The sequence below is a fragment of the Anser cygnoides genome, chromosome 1, assembly GCF_040182565.1.
Source record: "Anser cygnoides isolate HZ-2024a breed goose chromosome 1, Taihu_goose_T2T_genome, whole genome shotgun sequence".
Classification (NCBI taxonomy): Eukaryota; Metazoa; Chordata; class Aves; order Anseriformes; family Anatidae; genus Anser; species Anser cygnoides.
Window position 1 is genome coordinate 72,262,787 of NC_089873.1, and position 21,941 is coordinate 72,284,727.

A 21,941-nucleotide genomic window follows, 5' to 3' on the forward strand; every position below is an offset into this window, starting at 1 on the left:
TTGGTAATGGGCATTTTAAAACCCCTTCTTTTCTTATGTGTTCAGAAGAGAGTTTGTCTGAATCTGTTGTTATTAGTAACTTGCTTTTGATAAGCAGAACATCTTTGCCTTTTTTTTTTTTATGTGTGTCTTTTTTAGATGGTCTCATTTGTATGCAGTTTAGAGGAGCTTAATGTTCAAGACTTGTTAAGCTGTGACTAGGGTATTTGTATGCATTTTTCTACCAAAAGTCCAGAAATGGGACCAGGCTTTTTACTTCTGAAGCAGACAGGCTGGAGATGAAGTATGGGGTTTAATCTGGAGCTACCTTTTTACCTTCCAGGCTAAAGGTCTCTTGACCTAAGACTAGACAATACTTACATTTTGACAAAATGACTTTGAAATATCTTCTTTTATTTTTTTGTCATCACCATGATGTATTTCTCCACCCAAGCTTGAATAGACCATATTCTTGTCATGTTTTTCCATTGTATGATTCCTCAGAAATCAGCACAACTTTGTCTGCTGTGGTTTCCAATGCATTTTCCTCTTTCATCTCTCCGTAGAGCAGTCTAAAATTAGTGTGATCTAAGGTGTTATAAAATCCACCATTACTTTAATAGTTTTTGCAGTTGCATCTCTGTGATAGCTCACTATCATCAGATTGCTTTAGCTTTTTATTTTTATAATTTTTCACTGAAAAATGAAGACGGAAAGCATGGTGGATTTTTTTTCTATGCCTGGGAGGTAAGGTGAAGTAGTTGTTTATGGCAAGGTGCACTGAAAATGTGAGGAAGTTATGGGTATATTGATGAAGCTGTGTATATCTGCTCACAGGTGTGTGCTCACAGGGTAAAGATGATGGGCTTCTTGTATCCTTCGGTGGAATTCTATAGAGATATTTAGGTGAAAATCTTTGCTCATGTTTCCCAGCAATACCGGTTAGAGGAGCATTAATCAGGTTTCCTTTTTTCTCTTATGAATTGATAACATCTGCACTTCCAGAGTTCCAGATAATGAGGGAATTTGGCTGGAAGTTGTAGAATGGGTAGAGGCTTTTTTTTTTGGAGGAAGATAGGTCAGGAGCTGGGGCGTAAGAACCTTTTAAACTCTGTCTTTGGGAGCTGAAGAAATCTGATTCCTTTGGACATATGTAATCCACCTTTATGATGATGTCGCATCTCAAAAATGCCAGCTTCAAAATATCTGCCACAGTGCATATAATATGGGATTTACTTTTTAGTTCAAATCAAGTAGAGCACAGATAATTTTTTTTTCCTTCTGAGGGAGTGGGGTAGGGGAAGAAAACAGGGAGAAGCAGCTCTCAGCTTCTGATCTGTCACCATTCATCTCTTTTGGCAGCCGGTCTTCAGGCTTAGACACTGTATTCTTTGTCCCCAGCACATTTAACCTCTTTAATTTCCTATGAAATGCTAACTGCTAGGCTTGCTTTGCTGGTGGCTTCTTCCAGAGAGTCCCCATCCTTGTACAACAGGGAGGAGAACTTGTTATTGCTGAGCAGCACCAGAAATGCATTTTTTTGTAGAGCTTTGTTGTGTGCTGCTGCTTTGGTCAGGGTCTCAGGCCTGAGTGCCCAGGAATGTGGCCAGTTCTTCTCCCAGCTCTCCTGCTGGGGAGCCCTCACCCATCCACAGCCTCACCTGGGAGAGGTTTGGTTCGTAGACTATATGTGGCTGGTAAAATCCAGTGCTGCCACCCACTTTTCTGATGACACACGAAGGACTCTTGGTACTCTGACAGCACGGTTTACCTTGGAAAGGAATTTCCCATGGGTGGGCTTGTACTAGCGAGTGGTGTAAGTCTCTTCAGAAGACATGGGGGGATGCGGCTGCCTCAAAGACTTGTGGAGCAGTTGCTGTTCTTACTCTCAGAAAGCAGCTGGCATTGCTTGTGTGGAAGTGGAGCCAATGAACCTAAATTCTGTGGCTGTTGGTGTGTGCATGGGATGCCTGGGATGAGCGCGCAGTGACCATTTACACTTCTCAGCCAAACACTTCGTAGTGATGGCTCTTCTAGAGGGCAGTTGCTAGTGCCTTTCTTCATGAGGTGAAAAAAGTTTTCTCCCTTAATAATCTGTAGTTATACAACTTGCACCTTGCTTGTGTAGTTTCAGAGTTTACACTTCAGAGTATAACACGCTGTAAACAAAGGAACTGAGTGATACTTTTATGGTAATTGTCCAAGGCTTGGAAGCAGAAAGCATTGCATCTCTAACGTGTTGTATGTAAATGCTGGGTATTGACACCCTAAAAGTTAAGCAACTTTTTCCTATTTGTATTTGGCAGGCACGTTAACACAGAGAGCCTTCCTTAAGCTGTCTGGATATTCTTGTAGTTTATAAATACTTATGGAAAGAGTTTCACAGGTAGTAGGCTCAATGTTTGCTTTACATGGTCTGACTCTGATGGTGTTTGCAAGCAGAAATGAGCTTGTTGTTGTTTTTCCTTTTTGTTATGCTCCCCTGTGCTGTGGTTATGAAAATAGGGGAGTTCTTTGTCTCCTTGTGATTATCATGCTACAGACCTTTCTATTTCAATGCAGTTGGCACAGTCCCTACCAATTTGGAAATGGAGTCAGACCTACCAATCAATGAATACAATGTGACTACTGTAATACCATTTGATTTTCAGTGTACTTTTAAGAAGATACTTTTCAAAGTGTAGGTGGGGAAGAAAAAAAGCTATGGCTTAGTAATATTTTGTTTCCTTTGCAAACTGTTATAAACTTCTGAGAAAGCGTGTTAGCTTAAATAGAAGGAATGCTTTTTGAGTTTCAATATTTATATGAATAGAACAATAATAAAATGTTTTAAATATAAACAGACATGGAAAATAGCAACGTTCATACAGATTTTTTCAGCATCTTGTTACAGGATCACATTACCTAAATAGAATTACTCCCTCATGATATAATCAATGTGGCAGAAATGGGATTATAGTTTTAATTCTGTTTATGAGGGCCATGTGTGAGCTCTTGATGTCAGATTTGAAAAGTAATCATATGAGAGACAGAAAATCTTAATCAACTAGCTATATAATTTTGCTTGATCAAAAATCATTTGTTTTCTTTCTCTATGATACTGTAATGTAATTTTCTCATTTATATTTTTCCCCCTACTCTTTTCCCCCCTGACCTGTTCCAAGGGGAAAAACATTTTTTTTTTAGTGTTTATGCCTCCAAAACATCTCAATAAAGAGCATTCTCTTCTGTAAGTTGTCAAACAGTTCTAGAAGGTGGCTGCTGTGTTTGCTCAAACTCCTGAAGTTAAGAGCGTGTGGAAGGTGACTTAGAATTTTAAATATTTTTCCTTTGATTGTTGTTCTGTCAAAGCAGTGAATAAAATTTTTGCTTGTACTCATAGTGTTAGTATTGATTAAAATGCTGACACTGCAGAAATCCGAAAATCCTCTTGCCCACACAAGGATTAGGAAAGTAGAAATATTAAAGTTAAGAACAATGGAGGAGTAGGAAAAATAATTTGTAAACCTTGTAGTGACTCTTATTATATCCATTTGGAAAAAACATTTGTGTTTTAATAAATCGGAAACTTAAGTGAGGCTCAACAGTTAATATTTACCCTGTAGGTAATAGTAATGTTCATAGGTAATATAATTCCAAATTGGCTGGTGTGTGTGTGTGTTTATGGATTGTTAGATTTTTTTTTTTCTTTTGGATTACCAGAATTAAGTTGTATTCAATAGGAAAAAGACCAGCAGTTGCATTTTTTGAATGGTCCTCTCTGTGTCTACATATATTTTTTCATGCATAAAAATGAATAATTTCTAATGGACGTCTGTTGAAGATTTGACATTAATTATGATGTTATGTGAGAGTATTCTAAGAGTTTAAAAATGAATAAAACAAAACATGCAGGTCCAACTGTGTTTTAAAAGAAAAAAAAGTGCAATGATTTTCAAAATTCTTGAAGTATGTGTCCATCTTTCTTTACCCTTTAAAAATAGTCCCTAACTGTTCATTTGAGCTGGAATAGTTATTTACTAATCTGTAGTAAATTTAATATAGTTTTAAGTCTTAGACTGCTTTAAAGTGCAATTTTGGTTTGAGAACTTTTTTCCCTTTGGCTGGTGGAAAGTTTAGCTTTAAGCTTGCACTGTGAGTATTTTGTTTCAATTTTCTTATAAATCTGTTTTCTATTTGTGTGAATCGTGGCATCAAATCCTTCATTTTTTTGCAAATTTTTTTATACTGTTTTGTCTTGAAGAAAGTATTGTAACTGTGAGAAACAAAATCTGCGAACTTGTATGGACAAAAAATAGTGTTTTACTAGTAGGAGGTATAGCTTTTTTTTATTCTCAGTATTTGTTATGATGGATGAACTGACAAAGGTGCCATTCACCAAGCTTGATCTGGCAAGTACGACACAAAGTAATCACTGGATAGCTGATATGTTGTTTGATGAAGAATCACAGAGGAGTGGAGATGAAAATGTGTTAAGTCTTTTGAGGCAGTGGAGCCTTCTGCTCTCCCCCTAATCAGTTGCACGTTTATGTCACTGCTGAGGGCTGTCACTTACTCTTGCATTGCACTTAGCAGTGCTGACAACTTTTTCTTGTTTGTCAGTCTTTCAGTCCTCCAGCTGGGGTTTTTTGTGCTAAATTCTGAGGTCATGCTTTACAGCAACTTCCTGAGAGTGCTTCAAAAAAACTAAAGAAGAGAACAAGTAAACTTAAGGGCTTTCTATGTTTTGATTTTTTTTTTTTTTAACTTGACGATATACACTGTTGCACTTAAAGAAACATTAAGCAAAGCACCGTATAGGCGAAGCATGCCAGCTGGGATAAATTGCTGAAAGTGTCATCTAAGGGTAGCTCAATGACTGTGAACTTCTTGTCCATGTGGAAAAGATGTTGTTAGTTTCAAGGTGAACTAGTGTGCTGCTGCTCAGTGCATCCCCAAGCAGGTGTGCCGGCCAGCCCATGGGCTGCAATCGTTCCAGGCTAGCAGCAAACTTTGGAGCATTCCCGTCTCAGATGGCTGAGGTGTGCAAGGTATATCTGGTGGCCGCCAGCCTCCCCAGGCCCTGGGAAATGGGCTGCCTCTGCCACCGCATCCCAGCACCGCGTCTCAGTGCTCTAATTTAGTGCAGGGACTTAAACAGCACTCAGTCTTTCAGCAACATCATGAGGGATTTGATGCAGGATTTTTGGTTTGTTTTCTTACTCTTAGAACCTCTGTAGGCAATAATGACGCCAGAATGTATGAAGGGTAGTGGTGTTTGTTTGTTTGTTTGTTTGTTTGTTTTCTTGCCGCTTTGTGGCTCCTCCTTATAAGCAACAGGATCATGGCAGAAGGTCAGTGTTAGATGACAGTGCAGCTGCAAGCAGATGCCTGATCAGGGAGCATAACGCCCTGCTCATCCTAGGCTGTTGTGAACAAGACAGATTCAGCATATTAAGTTACGGATGTGTCAACTCTCTGTCAGAGCGATGTCTTTTATCCCATGAAAGTGCAATGGAAAGAGTAGGAGAGTCAGTGTTACGGAAAGATGAGTCAAGTCATCTTTTCCTTACTGAGATGGACAGTTGATGTGAGTGTGCTACCAAATGCTGAGGCATGCTCTGATAATTTGGAAATCATCAACTGCCAACTTTGTAGATCTGTTGCTGACAAGGTGATTTCATGGGTGATGCCTGCCGTTCAGAAAGTTATTTGCATGTCATACACTGGTGTTCATGGTGTACTTCGGTCATATGTGCTTTTGTTATACTGTGCCAGGCCTGCTGACTTTGTATTCCTGGACCTGTCATTTCTGTCCTTCCATGTACTTTTTTTCCTCATTCTTTTACCCCCATCCTTCTAGTTCTTTAGTAAGAGAAATTTTTTTTTTCCTATTATTGAGCAGGTTAAAGGATGATGTGCTGACTTTGTATCAGCAAGTCTCACCTTTGTCTCCACAGCTCCTATCTGGCCAAAGTCCTGCAAAACTAACAGTAGAGACTTGGTGCAGAATCCAGGTGCCATTGTTGCTGTTTGGTGTCTTTGCTTTTGCACTGATGTTTTCACTCTTCTCATTCATTGGCAAGCCTGGCTGTTCCTGTCACCTTTTGAGTTGCCACCTGAACAGCCCTCGGATGTCTTTGGGATGTGGAATAAGCTTTAGGTTAGCTGAAAAGAGGAGAGAAGGACCTCTTGGAAAAGTTTGGGCTGCCTCAGGCTTGTTTACTAAAGTCTGATTGCCTGCGGTGTCCTGTAGGTATATTTGTGAGAACAAAGAGGTTTGGATAGAAGAGAGCTCTCCATTCACAGTGAAGGTGGAATGGGGGCTACCGTTAAGTTCATTAGTCTGTGTAAAAATTATGTGGGATGCATCAGGAAGGATGTTGTGATGGGCCACTTGGTGTAAATCCTGGTGCTTGCTGTGCTAAAATGCCTTTATATTTCCTGGAGATTTTTTTTGGTTGAAAATAGAAACCATCACTGTATGTGTTTCTTGAGGATGGGTCCCTGATTTGGGGGGAAGCTTTGTTTTTCTTTGCAACATATCTCTCTTCTGATTGATATGTCTCCCAGGCTTTTATTCCCAATGTTATCTCAACTGTCCATGATGACACTTACTCACTACAAACACCACATTCAGTTAGTTTTCCAAAGAACTATGAAGTCTCAGGTTCTGACTGCAGCTCTCCCCCTGCTCCCACATGAGGGGTGGAACCAAAAGTCACAACTCCTGACACATTTTTTCTTTCTTGCTCCTCCAGGCTGAGCAGCAGGATTTGAATATGCACTGAAACTAAATACACAGAATTCTTTTTAAGCATAAGCAGTGATGGAGAAACTTGAAACCTGGGGAGTGAAAGGAGAGTCCTCACAATTTGACTGTTCCAGAACACTCTCCACTGAGAGAGTTTTTCTTACATTTTTGTGTTGGCTGTCTGTGGGATGTACTGGGAATGGGGAGGATTGTAGTACATACAAGGAGCTTTCTGTGCAGGATGGCTTTGAGGAGGTTGCAGTTACTGATCTTGGCTGGTTATCTATACCCACTTCTCTGCTTTTTTTTCCCTTGCAGTCGGTAAGTGGGTACATGTTATTCTGTCACGGTGTCTGGTAAATTCTCTGTGCTTTCTGTGCCTCATCCAAGATGGTGTGTGTTTGCTTGGTACATCTCATCACTGTGTCTACTCTTTTCCAGTTTGTGTTTGCTGTCCTTGTGGCAGTGAGCTTGGCACTATTGTTTCACCTTCAGGTGCTCGAACTTCTTCACTGAGACATTTAAGAGAGGGAGTTCTCTCTTTCCAGTTTGAGGACATCTTCTTCCAATGTGCAATCCCCCGGCTTATTAGCAGTGGCCTTCTGCATGGGTACTTCTTTCCATAATTTGTGCACCTGCTGAGTATGACTGGCCAGGCCACGTTGGGATTCTGGCAAAGGTTGCCACAAATTTTGGTGGCCACCTCTCATCTGGACTAAATTGGGGGTTCACAAACAGCTGGTTCAGCTAATTTGTCAAAGCTAATGTAGTCCTGCCTTTCTCTGTTGTGCTAGTCTTACATTTATCTGATTTTGTTCTGAATAGGTTCTGGTTGACATCTGGCTGAAAACTTCTTTTTGGTGGGTGAGGAAAGGGTACGGTAGCTTTCTGCTAGTTTAGCTCCCTGCATTGTCTTGCAGTGGTATTGGGTGAGTGCTAGTGCCAATGCGAAAGAGAGGTTGGAAACCTACAGCTGAAAGTGGAGCTGAGGAGAAAGGATGTGGCTGCAGTCACATCTTGAGCAGATCTAACAGGCTGCCAATAAAAGCGGGGAGAGCTGCTCCCCCTTCTAGCACCCTGCTGCTCGCCTTATGTTAGTTTTGGATTTTGCTGGACCTCTTCTTGAGTTGATTCAACTTGCTAACCCAGTCAAAACTTTTACTGATGTAATAATTTGAATCAGCTTGGGAAAGGGCCCGTAACTAAGTGACGGGGTAGAACAGCATAGCTGAGGGTTGCGAATGAGGAAAAAAGGGGGTTGGGGAAAATGAGGCAATACTAATTGTCTTAACCAGGCTAAAGTCCATATGAGTGAAAGAGAATGAGCCTGTGGAAGGGTAACACTGACCTCACGACACCCAGAGGTGTTGTGGATCACTGGAAGCGGAAAGAGAGCAAGTAAGAACTTGTGGAAGTGGCATCTTGACTAGTTAAAGAAAAGTATGACAAATTCTGACAGCCTAAAGTTGCCTCTTGAATATTAAAAAAAAATGCTAATAATAAAAGTTGAAAAATATTTTTATTTGTTAAGTGATTTTTACTTCTACTGGTTCATCCCTTTGCATCCTGTGGGCTGCAGTATTTTTAAGCCACAATTTTTGTTGTGGTTCAGATGTGTTAAACCTTAAATTTTGTAACTTTTGTAGTCTCTAAACAAACATTTGTTCTTGCTGTTTGATACAAAAAAAGGCTATTTTGAAACTAAGCCTAGCTTTTACTGTGTATTGGGTACTTTTCCCTACTTAAAAGAATAAACTGCATGTAGGCCTCTCAGATGGTAGATGACGTGATAACTTTCACTATGATTTCAATTGCCGATTTCTAAGATGGTTGTTTTTTCTTTTGCTTTAAAAGAGTGTAAGTACTTCTTGTCAATGTATTATACTTTGATGCAGTTAATATGTGTATTTATGATGTATATCAAAAGGAAAAGTAGAAACATATATAAAGAGTTCAGCTTTGACTTCTTTAAAAAAAAAAAAAAAAAAGCAAATCTGAGTTTTATCTCCTTGCCCCATTGCAACTTAAACTGTGAAATAGTTGCTTAGTTTTGAAAGGAGTTTCTCTTGGATTTCTTCCCTTTAGTTATTAGTATAGTTCATAACTGTGTTATTCAAGACAGCATTGTTGGGTCCTGTTTCTCTTTCAGAGTGAGTTACATGGAGCAGGATGGGATCTTCTGCCCCAATTCTCCCTTTGGCATTGCTGCTTGAGTCAAGTAAATAGCAGAGATGATACTTGGTACTAACGCTGCCAACTTCAATAATTAGATTTTATAGGATATTGAAGCCTTCGTGTTTACTGGGAAGGGTTGGAGAGGGTGGGGGAACAAACCTGTTTTTTATTATTTTGGTGATGCATACTTCATTCCTGAATGTTGCAACAAATTGGAAAGCTTAATATCCTCATCTGCCAGCCCTGTGGAATGCGCTACAAGTTGCAGCTTTGAATCAATCTGCATGAAACTGCTCATCCTAAGCGTAGCTGTGTTCCTTCTGAGCTGTCATTCAAATAACTGGTATCATTCATGAAAAGGATGCTTTCTCCAACCATTCCTTGGCCAGCTCTGAGCTCCAACAACGAGTGAATAACCTATGCAGTGCAGTTGTGTTAGGCTCAGCGGTGCCTTCAGGCCTCAGTGATTACACTTGACATGCCTGGTGTTCCAATTCACTGCATGCTGTGTGCATGGGTACTCTTGCTCTGTGTTGTAAATAATAATGGAGCCTGTACTCATTTGTGCCTGGATTTACCTTTTTTCAAATGCTGGGCATGCTGTCTTATTAGAGAGAGCTCTGCCAGTTGGCTGCACATTTCACATGGTGCTCTGGGTGACATTGAGCTGGCTATTAATGAGATTTTTCAAGTCACAATCGTATGCAAGCTTTAAAAAGTAGATGATTATATTGCATGTCTCTTTTTTATCATTCTCAGTTTACCAAGTAGTTCTTTTGTTTTCTTCTGGAAATGCAGTCTTTGTAAGCAACCTGCACTTAAGGAAACTCTACTGTGATTCATTTTGAATCTTTAGGGTATGGAAAATTATGCAAGGAAGGGAAGGAGATAGCAAAGTAAGGTAATAAACATACTTAATAAAAGGTTTCTGCTTTCTGATTTGAAGATGTCTACCCTTTCTCCATAGAAATATAATCTCTAAACCGAATGTTTTACCGCACAATTAAAAACTTGCTTTCTGGAGGGGGAGTACAAATTTAACATCCTTAAAAACAAAAAAGCTCCCCCCCCCAGCTATTCAGGTATCTTTCTTCTAAAGTTTGGCATGAATCAATTTATATTCAGTACTTCTAAATTTAGGCAGACAGCCTGAACAATTTAGTTTTTAGAAAGAAAATAGCTTTCAAAGATATAACAGCACTCGTTTAATTTGTTTAGTTAGAGGTAGATTAGGGAACTTCTTAGTTCCTTCAGCTTCTCCCAGTACACCTGGCAGTGTCTTTGATAAACAGTTTTGCAGAAATGAGGGGAGTAGTCTGCTCTTGGAAACTAACTTCAGAATTTTCTAAAGCATGTATTTGTTAGGTGTTAGTATTTCTAATTTCAGTGTGGGATTCTGAATTCATTGTGATTTCTCATGCAAGAACTGTATGTGTTCTGGCAGTGTAGCCATTGACATTCAGAAAGGCACATCTTCGGCTCTGAAATTAGGGCTTTTCTGTTAGGACATACATCCTGCTAGAAATTTAATATGGCTGCCTATCCTGATGAATAAATCTGGAGGATTCTTGTTAAATTTGTGTGGTGGCAGATAGACAAGCATTCAATATGCCAACCACTGTATGTCTAGATGCTGCTGTACAGCTCCGCTGCTACAGTGACTTAAGTAAACACAGGGAAAGGTAGATATGTTTAGTGGTAAAAACTATGTACTTTTCTTAACCTTATGTAAAAGTAGGAATGAGGACGGAAATTTCATAATGTTATATATAGCTTGTGGTTAAGGAGAATTAAAGGGGCATATTACATTTAAAAAAAATGGTTGCTTCATGGTTGCATCTTTCGATTAATTGTATTAGTCAGGTATCGTGTATGAAAAATATACTGACTGTGCAAACTGATACAGTAAGCAAATAAGAGGAGTGGAGCTGAGTTTGAAAGAACTCACTGTGGTTCACTCATGTAAGTATATTTTTCTCCCTACCTCTTCATACCAATATTGACACTCAAATATATATATACATATGTATTCTTCTAATGCTGTTCTCTGCATTTTGTATTTGTATGTATTATATGTAAAATATCCAAGATACATAATTGCAGAGGGTATCAACACACACGTCTTTGATAGCCTGACATGAATTATTCTTTTATAGAAGTTTGTGAGGTGTAAATTACTAAATTCTGGCAATAAATAAATAAATAAATAAATAAATATTTTTGCTCTTGTGGGCCAGTACTGAGTGCTTATAAAGCTGCTTTAAACTCATCTTTCATATTCTTATTTAAGCATCCTTCTGTACAGGACAGTGTCATTCGGGCACTTCAAACCTCCATTTTCTTTGTTCTATGCCTTCTTCTTTAATCTTATTTTAATAATGCACTGCCTAGAATAATGAGCTGCCCATTACTAAGTTACCATCTTGAGTTGTAGCATAGTTGAAAGGCTTCGATTTGAGTCCATGCTTTTCAGTCAAACTTCAAAATGTCCCTCCACCTCTTTTTTTGTTCTCTTTCCCATAAATTAGTAGTTGCACTATGACGGTACATCAGGCCATAAATTGTCCTTAGTAGGAGTGTTGTTAATGCATCTGCCTGTCCCCCCATCCCTTATTTCTCTCATTTGAAGCTGCCCCGCTGTTGCTGTACGCAAACCGACGTGACCTGCGGTTGGTGGATGCTGCACACGGGAAGGAGAACGCCACTGTGATCGTGGGCGGCCTAGAGGACGCAGCAGCAGTGGACTTCGTGTTTGTGAAGGGGCTGATATACTGGAGTGATGTAAGTGAAGAAGCCATTAAACGAACAGAGTTCAATAAGTCTGGGAGTGTACAAAATGTGGTAATCTCTGGACTTTTGTCACCTGATGGGCTGGCATGTGACTGGCTGGGAGAGAAATTATACTGGACGGATTCTGAAACAAATCGGATTGAAGTTTCCAATTTAGATGGATCACTGAGGAAAGTTTTGTTTTGGCAAGAATTGGATCAACCCAGAGCAATTGCCTTAGATCCTGCAAGAGGGTAAGTCTTTGTCAAAATACATATGACTATGACCATTTCTTCTACGACTTGTTTGCTCAATGATTTTAAATACTTGATGGTACTGTTATTGAAGTTATTCTGATTCATTTTGCATTATTTGCTTCTCTATTATTGTGCCTTGAAAATAATTTGCACTTCTGGAAATGCGTTTATCTTGGTTTGTGAACAACTAGAAATCATCAGGCATTAAAAAAAAAAAGAAGAAAATTATTTTGGTAGTAGTGCAGATGATGAACAGAAATGTGGAAATTCTAAGGTGAAAATGTGTAATCTTCTTGAAAAGCCATCAAAATGCCTGTAAATAGGCTTGTGCATCACTGCAGTGTCAATTAACTGATTTTTTGGGAACATTATTCCTTGTTAATGTTTATGCTTTATTGAAACAGCAAGAGAAAAGAGACAAATAAATACACTGTACTAAAAATATTTTGAGACATGTTTTGGAATTGAACCAAAATTAACAGAAAGGTTGCTCTCCACTCTTCAGGGAATTTGTCTGGGGAAAAAAAAAGGGGCTTGGAATAGCCCGCTCTAGAACAGATTTGATTGTTCCCATTTCTCACTTCAGTCTCTAAATGTGACTTACAGTATCATCTTTTTGTTCCAATTTTGGGACTAATCTGTTGTTGCCAGAAATGACAAATTCAGTGGTGGTTTTTGTGATGCTACATAAACATCTAGCTTGAACTTACCCAGTGTGTAGTCATCTCTGATAAGGTGACTGACTCTCTTGGAGTGAAAGACTAGTGGAATATCTTTGACACTGTGTAATCTTCTTATAGTTCATTTATTTGTAGTGTAGATATATTTATACCGTCTTTTTTTCCTGGACAAATAGGAAAATGAATCTCTCCTACTGTCATGTCAAGTAAGTTTTTCAGTCAGCTGTTTGGGCGGAGAAATTAATGCATTATTTTCTTTGCAAAGATGACGACTGCTTTATTTGCTTGCAGCTTCTTTATATTATAACCTGTTAACTTGTTTGGGTCTTTCCTTCACAAAGGAAAAATGTGTTGCTTATTTTTTTTAATGTTTTGTTTGTTTGTTTTGTTTTTATTTTTTTTTGTGCAAAACATGGCTTCTTTCCCAAGCTTTGTAGGAATGCTATATCCTGAATATTTTCTTCCCCAGTTTCAATAGGCCTTTGATGGTATATTAACAGGAAAAATGTTTCCTTTGCATTACTTATATTTTTAGCTTTCAAAATAACAAAAAGGATAAACTTGTTCTTTTCCTCTCTCTTTACTACTTAAAAATTAGAGTCAGTGATAGCACAAGTTTTATTTTACTAGATTCTAAAACCATTTAAGTATATAAGAAAAGATGCAACAACTTGTGCCCCTTTCACCCACCATCCCAAAAGTGAGAGAGAGGGGAGGAAAAATAGTCAAAATGTTTTTGATTTGTCTTGCAACCAGAGAGACAGTGATCCTTATTAGTAAGGAATATCACACTCTTGTCAAGCTAGTCTTTTTTAGTAGAGTATTTGTATTTTTCAAATATACCCAGTAATATGTTCAGTGATCAAAACTAGGTGATTGCATACTCTTGCACTCTTTCAAAATGCTTAGCTCAAAGAGAAACTACAAGAAAAAGAGTGAAATAGATCAAAGGTAAAGTGAACTCATAACTTTTTCCATACTGATGATCTGTTAAATCAATAGGAGTAAACACTTCAATAAGCCTGCATTAAAAAAAAAAAAAAAAGGCAAACAAAAAAAAAAAACCACTAATTGAAAGACAAGATTTTTTTTTTCTTCTAAATCTTTGTAGAAGTCACTTTGTAAGTTGAGATATTAAAGGTATGTTTTAGGGAGATAGGAAGGTAATGCAGTAATATATCCACTTACTATACTATATACTATATACTTTACAATACTATATTACTATACTATATAGTCTTACTATACTGCAGTATGTATGTGTATGTGCAGTATGGTATAAATAAATAAATAAACTGCAATCCTTGTATGCAATTTTATGGCAGAAAACCTTTCGGCTTTTAATAAAGCTGATCACATTGCAGAATTTCCTCTGACACTTGAAATTATGGGTGGAAAGGTGTGTATAAAAAAAAAGAAAAAGAAAAAAATCCCCAAACTGTTCCTGTGTGTGTTCCTCTTTCACTAATATTTACACTTTCTTCTAGCCCTGTAAATATCTTTTGGTTTCACACTGTTGCCTGGCAGACAGTGGTAGGAATAAGCCATAAAAGGATCTAAAAATAGTTAATAAAATATGAAATTTGGAAAAGCAACCCCCTTTCATTTTTCTGCAGTCTAGTCCATCTCCTCTTACGCACAGTTGATGATTTTTCCAGACACAGATTTATGAACTCGTGCAATTCATGAAAAGGAATGATTTAGCAGCAAAATTTACACTAAGATTGTTATTACTCACAAGCTCCATTTTTCATTAAAGTTTGACAAATATAGTTGATTGGAGATATATAAAGTATTTTGTGATCGTGTTGAATTTAGTACCAAAATGTATTTTTCTGTTCTCTGCTTGGGTATATATGTGTATTTACTATACATGTTTTTCTTACTAAAAACGTGAATCTCTGCTTTGAAATAAAACCTTAAGAACAATATAAGCCAGCACAAATATGCAGTAATGAATAACGTGTTTTCTTGGCAGCGTCCCATGTAGAAAAAATTAGTGTTTTGCCAACCCTCTGGTCTTTTCAGCAACCTGTCTGTTGTAGGATACTTAGCCATTGCTCTCTGAAGGTCTTTACCCAGTACTTACTCTTCTGAGGAATGTGACTGTTCTTTTTCAGAACATGCTACAGCAACAGTAATGGTTTTAAAGAATAACTGGTTTGGGGAACCTTTGCTACCACTGCCAAAACCATCTGTTAATTGTATGTGAGGTTATATGTGTAATTGTGAAATACCATTGTAGAAATTAGACTTGACATTCATGTCTGCTATCAATAATAAGTAATACATTCTCTAATGGAAAATATTTCTCAATTGATAGTTGTGACACAGCCCCCAAGTCTAATTTTTACTCTGATATTTTTCTCTAGGAAGTCATCAGAATCTAAAATGTCTGGACTCTTCTTACTGACCATCTCCTGTGTATGTTTTGAACTTGGAGCTTCTTCTTTCTGTTTTTCATATGCTATGACTTATTTTACAGTTTATTGTTCTGTTATCTTGGCAGTCGATTAAATATTTTGTGTGTACACAAGGTAAAGAAGGTACAGAAGGCTGAACAAGCACAGCCTTCTGAAGTGGACTGAGGGTTTTCAGGGCTGGTTCAGGAAGGCTTCTGGTTGCTTGTCATCCTTTCTGAAACTGTATATTTCTGACCAGTGTTAAACATAAGACCCTCTTAATAAGATTGACAGCTGTGCATAACGCATACTCTGAAACTCCATTATTGATTTTTGACAAGGGAAGAAGACCGGGTGGTAGACCACCCCATGTGCAGAAGAGCATCATGTTTAGGAATGGCTTGCATGAAAATAGAGCAAGTGGAAGAGAGGTTTTTCTGCTTCAGTATTTATGATAGGAGAAAAAATGTCATACCTATTCAGATTCTTGAGCAAGTACTGCTTGAAAATGCAGTGTTGTAAATTTGTACTTCTGTTTTTTCTTATTTTACTTGTACAGCCATTTTGTCCTCAGGGAAAAGACTTCATTATCATCATTACAGTTCCTCCCCAAATTGCCCTTTAGACAACTTGATCAGCTTTCTTCATAGGAAGCACTATCAAAATGAACTGGTTTTTCTCACTTCTACATGTATTGTTCACCCCAAAGGGAATGTTAAGTGCCTCCTAGAAGTGCTGACTAATTGCTTACTTTTCAGGACATGTTTTAAATCAAGTGACTCTATAGAGTTACTTTAATTGTTCAACTCTTGTAAAGCTTTCAGGTTGTAAAGGTTTCAGTTAATGAATGGAATTAAGAGTACAAAGAACTACAATACTTTTTATGACAGCTGAAGTTGATTTCTGGAATTAAGTACTTTTACATGTTGGGGAAGATCTTCAGATTCAAAGTGCAACCCTCCCCCAGCAGACATTTCAATTTTTTTCATCTAAAACCTTTCCAGGGAATACATATACTTTCTTTGTTATATGGACCTGTTTTTTTTCTTTTTTTTTTTTTTTTTTTTTTTCTTCGAAAGCTGGCAACTTACACCTAAGTGCATCAAGCACTAAAAAATTCTTGCAGTTTCAATACAGGCATTACATCTACACATCATAACAAAAGATCCATGGGAACTAGTAGTATTTTTTGCTGAGTTGTGGATGATATAAAAACAATATAAGGAAAGGAAAGCAGTTCTAATAACAATTATAGCATATTTGATATTGGCAAAACAAAAAACATTTCTATTACCAAAAACATTTCGGTAATAAAAAACTCACAATTGCTTTGTAAGACTTCAATGAAGGTTTTTTTTTTGTTTGTTTACATACAAGTCAGTATTATCTAAAATGACTTTAGATGTAAATCCCAATAATAATGTGAATAACAGAAGGCTTTGCTTCGTGCCTTCTCTTGCCTGATGCCACATCTCCCTTGAGCAGATTGCATCTGTCTGGAAATATTTATGGTACTCCTCCACTGCTACTGACATGTTTCACAGGCAACAGATTAGTGCGCTCTGCTTATTTTTTTGGTTTATAGCCTGGCCTGTGACAATCATGAGTTAATTCTGAGGTTTTATAGGTGACTTATATAGAAGTATTAAGCTGATATGAAATCTGCAGATTGTTATGGTGTTGGCACATCAGTTTATAAGGTGTATTTAATCTTTCTTCACCTAAAGAAGCTTTGTTTATCAGAAGATGTTGGTTGCAAATACAGCCCTCTTCATAGGTTTGTTCATTTGCATTACTGTCAGTATCAGAACATTGAGTCCTTTTTTTAGATCAGATGAAAGGCTGTGGCTCAGGGAAGAAAAAAAGTAATTCTGATAACAGCTGGGAGGTTAAAGAAGCCAAAATGGTGATTTTTTTTTGGTTTGTTTGTTGTTTGGTTTTTTTTTGGTGACTTAAAGATAACAAAGCTAACCCAGAAGATTGCAATGGTATTGCACAGGTTGTCCTGATAACACTATATCAGGAGTGGCCCACCTTGGCTCTTGAGCTGCATTTAACTCCTGAAAGATCTAAAACGCAACAGCAGTGTCACTAGTAATTGCATGATGCTAGCATGGGCTGTTGGGTGACCTGAATCTCTTGGCACGGGAGACTGCAAATCAGAGAAGATTGCCAAGGCCAAGACTCCTGCATGATATAAAGCCTAACAGCATGTGAAGCCTTAGCCTGTGGGAGACTAGCGTGGCATCTGAAATGTCCTTGCCATTTTCTCCAGAACTAGTAGAACTCCTTGCTTCTGAAGTATGAGGTGTTCAGGTTTTAGCTCTTGGTCTTATGAAGATGTGTGGCTTCTGAGAACACGATCAGACATTATTCACATATGGTAATGGTGTTGAATGCTAGCACTTTTAGCTTTTTTTAAGTTGAACATCATTGACAGTCTGTTCATTCTGAACCATTCTTTCACAAGACTTCACAAGGTTTGTCTTCAATTTGTCATATATGGTTCATGTGATGCTGGCTTCCAGTCCATTGCTAGGGTAGTTCTGTGTGGCAGGATACCCAAACTGTGAAGGTGTGATTTTATTGCACGGCTCAAAATATTCATGTCATTCTCTTCTCTTTTTGCCTCCTCTGAAGGAGGAGGTGAAGGAAGGTAACCAGAAAGTAACCAGAAACCCATGTATGTAAAACAACAAAGGCTTGGAGAGGTGACCTCTCTTGTAAATCTTGATGTGCTGGTTTTAGATGTTGCTTCCATTGACTGCCTATTTTCATCCTACTGTCAGAGGTTGCCAGGAACTCAGAGGAACATGCCAAGATGTTTTCCTTGCTTTTCAGGCATTTAACTTAGTTTTCTCTATTTGTGGAAGGAGATGCAACAGATCTGGCTTGTTAGAAATAAAACTAGGGTGCACAGAGTTGATTTGTAAAGGATGAATGTTGTTCTTAAAGACTCAAGTACCGTAAAGTTATAGATGCTTTTAGCTCAAGGCAAGTTTGCAAATAAGCTTTCATCCCTACCTCCTTTGTTAAGTGCTTGGGCTAGAAAACGAGACCGTGGACTGGATCAGTTGAAGGCTGTGCTTTGCCTTCTGCCAACTTCACTGTGAATAAACTAGTAGCACCTTGAAACACTGCAGTTTGTCAAAACATTGTGTTCATTGTTGGTGGTTTTTTTTTCTTTTTTTGTGTGTTTTGAGATTTGGATTTGTGCCAATGAGACTTATGGATATGGTATTTTACATGGTAGTCTATTGACAATTTATTAAGGTCACATTCAGGAGGATGGTTTAGACTGTTAACATGTACCTTAATGTTGGAGTGATAAGGGTGATAAGAACTGGTAAAATCGATGTGAGTTGGCCTGAACTATCGATGTCTACTATAGAAGTTTACATGCAGTGTTTGTTTTGTAAGTGAGAACCAAGTATTTAAACTGAGGTAGTAATTTCTGGTCTGCGTGAATAACCTCTGGTGATGAGTCTTTGGGCATGCTTCTTTTTATCTGCATTTTCAATCCCTACAATTATAACTTAGCATCTAAGTCTAGACTATGAAACTAGACTGTTGTATTTAAAAATAAAAGTAAAAATTGTGAACAAACAAGTTTTCACTACCCATGTTTTGAATGAATCTTTATACTGAGTGAACACAGGGGAAGTTATTTTTAAAATTATGATTTTATACTTCTAGTAAGCATTATTAGCTAGCATGTTAATTAAAACATATTTGTTCACACACCTTTAAGAATTAAAATGATCCTAAGATAACTTTTAATAACTATTAGCAGGAACTCAAAGGGGCCATATTAATTTACAGCAGAAAGTTGTGATCTGAAATATTGTTCATTCTATGTTCTTGCATAAGAAGTTCAAAGTAGTGTTATTGTAGGGAAAGCAGAGTGGATTTAAAGGAATGTCTGTGCTATTTCTAGGGAGGAGGCCAGAGTAAAACAAAGCAGTCTTCCTCTCCCAACCCCTGAAATACAACTTGGAGGTGTTTATCAGGAAATCATTAGCTTAGAGGCCATGACATCCACTGGTAGCCCATCCATGTAGTAGAGAAAGAGCTTTCAATTGCTCAGTACAAAAACAAACACATTGCAACTGACTCAGCATAACAGTTGGAAATTGATGTAAGAAATTATTCTTATACCTCAGTTTAGGGAAAAGTTTGGTTTTTAATCACTTTACCATTTTGAGGCAGGATATTTTAGATTTTTTATGAAAATGATGATGAACTTTATAGACAATGTGCGCTGAAGCAGATCTACACCAGAAGGTTATTTGCAGAACTATCCTGCAGTGAATACAGCTCACTGCAGTGCATTTTGAACTTTCTTTGTTCATTCTGCGACCATCATCTTCCCTTTCTACATTAGCTTCACTGGCAAAAGCACACTTTTTGCCTTAATCTGAGTTTGTGCTCAAAATTTTTGCTGCAATATTTTGGCCAACATACTGTACACCTCTCAAGTGCATTTTTAACAACCAGCAGAAATATATAAGATAGAGTCTGCCTTAGTAACAACAGGTATGAGGAGTGTAGTAGTTTTGTGTCTTATAGTTAATGAGTCTGCTTTTCATGGGGTTAGGGAGTACAGAGACAGAAGGAGGAATGTCAGAGGAAAAAAATCTTCATTTAAAATCAAGACAAGGTTGTTTGTGGGTTTTTATTCCTTACAGCATTTGGGGAAGTAACTGAAATATGTCCATCTTAGAGTGTAAAGTTTGGTCCAAATTTTAGACCAAGGGATTTGATTTGTATTGTAGAAAATGGAGCAGAAAGTCAGCTTTGTTTCTTAGGGCAGTATTTTGTGGAGGAAGTTGATTGTAGAATTTATTTTGTTGACAAAAAAAGATTGATTTATTGCTCATTTCTTGAAAATAGATGATAAATTCTCTTGCTAGCATGATTTGAAACAGACTGATCATATTCTTTAAATAAATTATGGATTAAATTTATTTATTTATTTATTTATTAAATCACAGCACTCAGCTGTATGAAAGTTCAGCATGATTAACAAAGGAAAAAAATGTCTATAGAAGAACAATCTTTATTTGGCTGCGTTTCTGGAAAAAATAAGACTATCCCTGTGGAGAAAGAGTATATTTTAGTACTGTCTTCTCTGTAAAATGGTCAGATAAAATGTCATGGGATAATACATTGTACAGAGGATGTTGAGCAAATGCAGTTTTTACAATGCAGCTAGTAAGAAAGGAAGACATACTGGGGACATAAATTTTGAGTGGTCCTAATAAAATACCTATAATAGTTGCGTATGGAATTTATGTTTATAGACCCCAGGATAGGAGAAGATGGTTCGCATTACAGTCAATATGCCAGGGTGCTGAGCTGGGTCGGTATTTGAAGTGGTACAGTTCCACTGCTTCACTATCTATCTATAAAAGACCTGAAAATGAGCTGAGCAAAGCAAAAGTTTGTGCTTTGGATTTCTGCTTGATGCTCGGAGAAAGAATTATCACTTTTAACTCTGTTGTATTATTATAGTATACCTGTCAAATTTCCAGTCTGTCCGTTTCTTTAGTTGGTGACAGCCCCCTTGGAAGCTGTTTGTAAAACATCTGGCTGAGTTGTGGGCATTTTGTAATAAAGCAAAGCAATAGAAAAACCTATGCCTTGTCCATGGGAGTTGCTTCAAATGGACCGGTGATGCTATTTCACACTAGTATTCTGGATTTTAAATTGTGTGCTTTAAATGCATATGTCTGGGTGACAATGTACATGTAATATATATTTGTGGTGCCTGTCTAGTTAATTTTATCTTGTAATTGAAACATGCTAATTGTGTTGTACTTTAAAATAAAAGAAAAATAAATAAATAAATCCAACAGGGGAAAAAAACAGCAAAATCAGAATCATGGAAACATTTTTTTTTCCCTTTGGGCTGATGAGTAGTAATAGAAAGAATACTGAAATATTTTCTAGACCTTAATGTTTAATTAGAATCCTCTACTACTACTCTCTTGAAAATTGTCAACATCCATTCTGGATCTCTCCTCCTCCCCCCCCCCCCCCGGTTCTCACCCTTTTCTTTCTTTCCCCAGGGTTGTTTAACACATACTTTATATTTTCATTTCTCATGGGAACTGTGTCATTTCTCACTTTTACATCTTAATTCCATGTTTCAGCATTAAGTATTACTTGTAATAAGTTTTCTCTGTCACTTCAACCAAAAAGTGGTAAAGATAGGAGATTATACAACTGAGAGCACTGTTAAGACTGTTAAGTCTGAGTGTTTTTTCTAAATAAATCTATGCAACTGTGAAATTTATTTTCCTTATTTAAAGGATAAGCATTATCTTTGCTGTAGCAGGTTGTAGTGTTATACTAAAAGAAATGTGTATTTCAAATTAGGTTCATGCAATTCTCTTGCTGTGTATTGTAGTGATGCTTTCATTTGCAGTAGAATAAAACTCTTATCATTGTCTATGTTTAAATGAACTTCTGAGTAAGCTAAAATATACTATTTTGATTTTTTTTATAATTATTTTCAGCATGCTTTTTTTCTTACATTAAAAAAAAAAAAGATGCTTATCTTTCTGTGGAGAGCACATTTGGATCTAAATATAAGCCTGATTAGTCCAAGGTAAAAACTAATCAGGAAAGAAATTGCTCAAAAGGTTGTGTGATATATAAAGCAGTGGGCTTCTGTAAGCCTCAAACTGTAAGGAGATCTTGCAAGGATGCCTTCAGAAGTGTAAAATGAAACTCACATATTTCTTGCTGTAAACACTTGGAAAGCAATGGAGCTCAAGTAGTTGGTAACAATCCAGAGTTGTCTTTTTTTGTTGGGGTAGGGAGCAGGGGGGAAATTGCTGCTTCACCTGACCATAAGGTCTCACTTAAATGTTCCATTAACTGTATAAAGTGTCGTGTGTTGATTTTACTGTGCTTTCCTGATTAAACAATTAATCATTTT

The 21,941-nt window shown here is 37.4% G+C and overlaps 1 protein-coding gene across 1 annotated transcript in view; it reads left to right on the forward strand.

Moving 5' to 3' along the window:
* Positions 1-21,941, forward strand: part of LRP6 (LDL receptor related protein 6) — a 122,024-nt gene that overhangs the window by 2,924 nt on the left and 97,159 nt on the right. The window contains exon 2 of the mRNA XM_013172840.3: positions 11,517-11,910. Within this exon, the coding sequence (XP_013028294.2) occupies positions 11,517-11,910 (394 nt within the window). The remainder of the gene's footprint in view (positions 1-11,516; positions 11,911-21,941) is intronic.